This window comes from Bactrocera neohumeralis, unplaced genomic scaffold (genome assembly GCF_024586455.1).
Source record: "Bactrocera neohumeralis isolate Rockhampton unplaced genomic scaffold, APGP_CSIRO_Bneo_wtdbg2-racon-allhic-juicebox.fasta_v2 cluster11, whole genome shotgun sequence".
NCBI lineage: Eukaryota > Metazoa > Arthropoda > Insecta > Diptera > Tephritidae > Bactrocera > Bactrocera neohumeralis.
Genome location: NW_026089624.1, coordinates 6,494,445 through 6,500,884, shown reverse-complemented (window position 1 = coordinate 6,500,884; position 6,440 = coordinate 6,494,445). Strand labels below are relative to the sequence as shown.

The 6,440-nt window shown below is 38.9% G+C and overlaps 2 protein-coding genes across 2 annotated transcripts; one reads left to right on the top strand and one right to left on the bottom strand.

Moving 5' to 3' along the window:
• Window positions 1-263: 263 nt before the first annotated feature.
• Window positions 264-4,755, bottom strand: LOC126765877 (uncharacterized). The gene is made up of 3 exons (XM_050483551.1): window positions 4,723-4,755; window positions 346-901; window positions 264-292 (listed from the first exon to the last, which is right to left on the bottom strand). Exons 1-3 carry the CDS (start codon window positions 4,753-4,755, stop codon window positions 264-266), a joined length of 618 nt encoding a protein of 205 aa, XP_050339508.1.
• Window positions 4,756-5,679: 924 nt separating this feature from the next.
• Window positions 5,680-6,231, top strand: LOC126765876 (uncharacterized). The gene has a single exon (XM_050483550.1). The coding sequence runs from the start codon at window positions 5,680-5,682 to the stop codon at window positions 6,229-6,231; it is 552 nt and encodes a 183-aa protein (XP_050339507.1).
• Window positions 6,232-6,440: the final 209 nt, after the last annotated feature.

The window sequence follows — 6,440 nt, the reverse complement described above, 5'->3', positions numbered from 1 at the left end:
CAAAAAATAAGAATTATTTTTGATTTTTATATTTTTAAATCAATAATAAAAATCAATTCAAAATTTTTATTTATTTATATATGCCGTATGTATTACATTCCAATTTTTATATTTGAATATATGCGACTTATCCATTATCAAACGTCTAATAAACTCTTACGTAGATATATTCACGGTAGCAATGCTTTAATTAAAACAGTATTCAGAAGAAGCAAATTTAGGCGTAGTGATAAAGAAGAAACTGACAATTAAAATATAGAAAATTATGAAAATATCATGGATAATGTATCAGCTATAAAACGTGAATAGAGCGAAATAAAAAAAATTCTAAAATTCTTAGCTTACGTAAAACATAAACTGCGAGAGGCTTATAAGTTTTGGTGGTTACTGCATAAACTTGCGCATTATCTATATTGAAACTTTTCAAAACGTTTTCAATTTTAGTGGTTAAATATTGCGCAGTATGTTTCTGCTTTAATTTAAGCGTGGCTAGTGTGAATATTTCAAGTTTATTGGATGTGATTATTTGCACATTTACACCCAAAATAGCCCGATCGTGGCGAGTAGTTGTATCCATTTTTAAGCAAAGTATTTTATTTTTTGTTAAATTTCTTATATTATTTTTTAACTTATCACATTGATCTTTCAAATGGTGTAAAATATTTCTTGAGTTTATTTTTGGAATATGTAGACCATCAAATATTGGGTTTGTTAATGTATTAAATGGCTCACTATCAAAATATGACAAGGGCACTGATTGTTTAGTTAACAAAGTGATGCAAGAATAAACAACTTCATTCACGGACATTTCAACGGCAAATTTAATTTTTTTATCGTTTTTGCATGCTTCACTGCTTTCTATTTTAGCTCTTTTGTCATCATAAATATAATTTGCAAATCTCTGTTTAAAGGTTGATTTTCCTTGTGCAGAGCCCAAATTTTGTTCACTGTCCGCTACTGTATATATAAAAGAAAATCGTAGCTGAAAATTGGTGGAGAGGTAGCTTAGAACCAGGGGACGGACAAAGGGTACTTTTTATCCTTTTATGTTAAAAGTCAGTACAATTCATAAATACCAAAAATATATTTAAAATCATAAACACTTTTTCATGTTTGTAAGAATCATTCGAATATTTTATTACTTCAGAAAAGTATACTATCAAAATTTTATGTTTCCGTGTGACTTGACATAATCATCATTACAACCCCGCGATTAAGACGATCGCATCTTTTCCGACAATGCCGTAATCCAGGAAGGATACGATATATTGTAAATGAAAAGACTGTAGAATAACAAGAAATTGTCCGTTATAAGAGCCGCGTTATCATGGTTCGACTTTAGAAGATATTTTGTATCAAATTCCCCTCCAGAAATGGCGATCTTGAGATGAATAAGTATATACATAATAAAACTTTATTTTTGATCAAAGACATATGTTACGTCATGTGCAATAGTTTACCAGCGCCTAATTGTGAAATGAATGATTGCGTTGCTTAATGAAAAATCTGCTGAAGATTTCTTTATGCTATTGTTGACTATCGGTTATAGTTGAGTACCTGTTGATGAATCGAGCGGATTGATTTCATTTTTCCAATAATTTCTGTAACCTTGTCTCATCGAAAGACGAACTTATCAACAAACATCATTACTAAAAACAAAACTAATGAATTGTTGAGTAAGCGAGCAATTTTAACGACAATGAAAAAAGATGTAGCAGAACTTACCTACGAGTTCAGAATGAGGACATTGGATCAATGCATGAATTCAAATCTATTAGTTAAGTAATGAATGAAGATGAGCCCACTAACTAATCAATTGAACATTTAAACTCCTTGGATGAGCCTGGCTTGCCAACGCACAATTCCGTAGTAATAATGCTTCGAAGCATAAACCAAACAAAACTATGTAACGGTACGCGTTTGGAGTTATGTAAGTAAATTGATGAACAATATGATTTGCGTTACAATACTTGGGGGATGAAGCCATGTTTAGAAGTTCACGCAATTGAGGAAAGTTCCCTGATTGTCATTCAGTTGGAAGTGGCCAGAAACAATTCGTTTACATATGGCTCAAGCAGCTCACGACTTCCGGTTTCAGACCAAGTATCCTCTGCGTAGCCCAAAAGCATCCGTTTGAAAGTGCGCTAAAGTGAGAAGGCGAAGTATCCCCTCCACGATTGTGCGCTGTGTTTGGGGACGACCTCTAAAACGTGTTAGGGATTATGATTTGAGAGCATACACATGGAATGTCCTGTCACTTAATTGGGAATGTGCCGCTGCCCAGCTGGTTGAAATCCTCGTTAGAGTGAAGGCTGACATCACCGCCGTCCAAGAAATGTGATGGACGAGAGAAGGACTGAGGCCAGTAGGTCCTAGCGGCATTTGCTACAGTGGCCGTATAAAGGTGCGCAAATTTGGTGAGGGATTCATTGTGGGAAAGAGACTCCGTCGCCGAGTACTGGTATTCGCTCCGGTGGATGAACGTCTAGCCACAATCCGCATCAAAGCGAAGTTCTTCAACATATCGCCGATTTGCGCCCACGCTCCGACTGAAAAGAAGGACGTTGCGACCAAAGATGCCGTCTATGAGCGCTTGGAGTGCATCTATGAGATCTGCCCCCACCACGATGTCTAAATCGTGCTTGGCGAGTTTAATACCAGAGTGGGCTAAAAAGATATCTTTGGCACTACGATCGGTAAATTCAATCTCCATGATCAAACATCCCCAAATGCGTTGAGGCTGATCGACATTTATCTGTAGTACTATATTCCAGCATGAGAAAATTCATCAAGCTACCTAGCTGTCTCCGGACCACTGTCTTGTTGCAGCCAAGATACGCACTCTTCTCTAGGAAACAAAAAACGCATATCAGCAAACGCAAGGACGGTTCGATGTCGAAAGCTGGAATCATAACAGACAGCCGAGCGATTTTCTACTCGACTTGCACCTCTGCTCCCTTAGATCACTCATAAGCAATTCGGTATAAGGAAACTGTGGGACGACATTTCAAGCTTCTTATGTACAGCTGCAAACGAAACCATGTTTTTTCTTCTTTTTTATAGCCGAGTTAACTACAGCGCGCCAGTCGTTTCTTTTTTTCGCAAGGTGGCGCCAATTAAAGATTCCAAGTCTTTCTTCACGTGGTCCTTCCAACGGAGTGGCGGTCTTTCTCTTCCTCTGCTTCCCCGGCGGGTACTGCGTCGAATAATTTCAGAGCTGGAGTATTTTCGTCCATTCGGAGGACATGAACTTGCCCCTGTCTTTTAATTCGCTGAACTATGTCAATGTTCGCCGTAGCCAACGTGCAAAGGACCATAAATATTTCGCAGAACTTTTCTTTCGCAAACTCGCCTACTTAGTCTGAAGTAGCACCTGTTGGCAAAAGATATTCTGCGTTGGATTTCGAAGCTGACATTGTAATTGGTGTTAATACTGGTTCCAATATAGACTAAATTATCTAATTGATGTTAATACTGGTTCCAATATAGACTAAATTATCTGCGACTTCAAAGTTATGACTGTCAGCAGTAACGTGGAAGTCAAGTGGCGAGTGCGACGACTGTTTGTTTGATGACAGGACATATTTCGTCTTGTCCTCGTTCACTGCCAGACCCATCTGCTTCGCTTCCTTATGCAGTTTGGAGTAAGCAGCACTTACGGTGCGGGTGTTAAGGCCAATGATATCTATGTCATCAGCATACGCCAACAGCTGTACACTCTTATAGAAGATTGTACCCTATCGGTTTAGTTCTGCAGCTCGTATTATTTTCTCCAGAAGTAGGTTGAAGAAGTCACATGAAAGAGAATCGGCTTGTCTGAAATCGCCTTCAGTATCGAACGGCTCAGAAAGGTCCTTCCCGATCCTGAAGGAGCTTTTGGTGTTGCTCAACTTCAGCTTACACAACCGTATTTGTTTTAAATTAAGAAAGCATGAATTATAAAAAATTGAGTTAAGAAACTTTATTATATACTTATCCTAATATTATATTTGTAATACTAAAATAATACTTACGTACTTACGTTAACTGAGTCTATTACAATATTTAACGAAAGTTTGAAAAATTATTATACTTTTACGATTTACCTTACATTACCACTAGTTTAAGTCATTCGTTTTAAGATTTAGGCTAAGCAATTAGATCAAATGAAATAAAGAATTCCCTCTTGTGTCAAGTATTAATTAAATTTTCGTATCTAATTACCTGTGTTTAATTCCTTTCGGATCTCGGTTTTAGGCTTTCGGCTGAGTGAAAGTGGTGAAAAAATATACAAAATAAACATAATACTCGTGCTATAGATTTAAACACATAAATACAAAAAAAGCTGAAAAAGCAAAATATATACACAAAGTTATACTTGCAAATGTTAAAGTGAAGGTGTTCCTTTAAAAGTGCATTGATCCCTAAATAAGCGAAAAAAGAAATTTAAATACATATTATATGTACATATGTATGACATTCGAGTGAGTGATGTGATATGTACTGCGGCAAATCTTAAAAAAAAGAGACAAAAGAAGTGATAGAATAGAAAACAATTACCTATAAAAATATTCATATACAAAAATGTACATACATACGTGAAAAAGAGTGTGTGCTAAAAATTTCTACGTCTACTCTATTTACCTGTGCTACCAAATTTCGAAAAGAATGAAAGGAAATAAGGGAGAAGAGGTGCACGCCTGAAACAAAAAATTTATAAATACATACGTATGTACTACTCACCATATTAAAATAGTTATCCTGCTTACTTACCATATTGGAACATACATATATATGTGGCAACACCACGAGCTATAAAAATTGTCAAAAAAGTCTTGCGGTATTTTTATTGAATTTTCAATTGTTCATAAAATTGGTTACAATAATGCGATTCAAGTCAGGTATGCGCCGTTTTGTTCGATGACGCGTTCCCAACGAGATGCCAACTTCATAATGCCCCTCTCATAGAAGCTCGCTTCTCTATTGGCAAAAAACTCGGAGAGCCAATTTTCACAGGGCTCTCTTGAGCCCAACTTCAAACTACCAAGCGCCTTCGCCATGGACAGAAACAGGTGGTAATCACTTGGTGCGAAATCCGGACTATACGGTGGATGCAAAAGAACCTCCCATCCGAGCTCCCGGAGCTTCTGGCGCGTCACTAAAGATGTGTGTGGCCTGGCGTTGTCCTGATGGAAGACAATTCGGCCTTTGTTGATCAAAGATGGCCTCTTCTGCATGAGTGCTGCCAAAAAGGTTTAAGATGACCCGAAGCGACGAATAAAACTAGAACTACGCGCTTTCAGCGCCAACTAGCGAAAATACCGCAAGACTTTTTTGACAACCTATTATTTCGCAAATACAACCATGCGCATTTATTTCGCAAATGCAACCATGCGCATTCTCTTCGCTTTTAACTTGTATTCGCTCGGCCTATCGCCCTTTTTGCATTTGGATCCTGAAGAGCAAACACGTGTTTTATTTCGCTCCGAATCTCTATAGTTGGTGACCCTTGACGGTAAGTGAGATGTCGCACCAATTTCAAATTTTCCAATTTTTCCACGCATCCCGCTGCCATTGATGTCAGAAGACAACATTGAGGCTTATTTTTACTCGTTATATTTTTGGCTTGAGGCCTCTGGCGTTCCAACCGACTCGGCAAAATTTAATATCGTAGCGGCCAGTATACCGCAGGTAAAGTTAATGGAGTTGCGCTCCATAATAGATGCTGCGCCCACGTCTGCGCGATATCAATTCATTCGTACCAAATTGATAGAAAATTTCACTGAGAACCAGCAACGCCAACAACGTGTATTGCGCGACATGCCATTGGGCGACCGCCGCCCGAGCGACTTGTTTAACGAATTGAAGCGCGCTGCTGGTTCCGCTCTAAGCGAAAGCATTTTGCATGATTTGTGGGTTAAGCGCTTGCCACCATATGCGCAAGCAGCAATTATAGCAACCAATGCACCTATTGTCGACAAATTAAAAATCGCCGACTCTATAGTGGAGACGATGCAAATGCGTGAAGTTCGTATCCACGAGGTATCCGCATCGAATCATACCACAGACAACGACCTGAGGACCGAAATGGCAGAACTGAAACAGCGTTTTGATAGAGTTAAGAGCAGCGAGAAAACACGCACGCGTTCCAGATCGAAAACGCCAGTGCGCCCTCATAACATCAATTCAGGCGAAATGTGCCGGTATCACGCCAAGTTTGGACCAAACGCTAAGAAGTGTCGCCAACCTTAAAAGTTCGCTCAATCTACATCGCCAAATGGCAAACAATAGGTGTGCTCTGGCAGCAGTATCTCAGGGATAACGTCCGGTGTGTTTTACGTGGGCACCTGCTGACGACAGCCTTACTCCACGGCGCTCAAAAGCACAGCGGATCAAATCAATGCGCTGATCAGCGCCCTGAGAATGCTAAGCACTTTCAGTACCAATTGGCAGTATGGAAT

What these genes read in the sequence shown, in the direction of transcription:
- LOC126765876 (XM_050483550.1), top strand. Translation starts at nt 5,680, where the DNA reads ATGGAGTTGCGCTCCATAATAGATGCTGCGCCCACGTCTGCGCGATAT.
- LOC126765877 (XM_050483551.1), bottom strand. Translation starts at nt 4,755, where the DNA reads ATGGTAAGTAAGCAGGATAACTATTTTAATATG. An exon ending in AGGATAACTATTTTAATATG is followed by an intron (nt 902 to 4,722) that starts GTGAGTAGTACA and finishes ACCTTTAAACAG; the next exon opens with AGATTTGCAAATTATATTTA. An exon ending in TCTCGCAGTTTATGTTTTAC is followed by an intron (nt 293 to 345) that starts GTAAGCTAAGAA and finishes CACGTTTTATAG; the next exon opens with CTGATACATTATCCATGATA.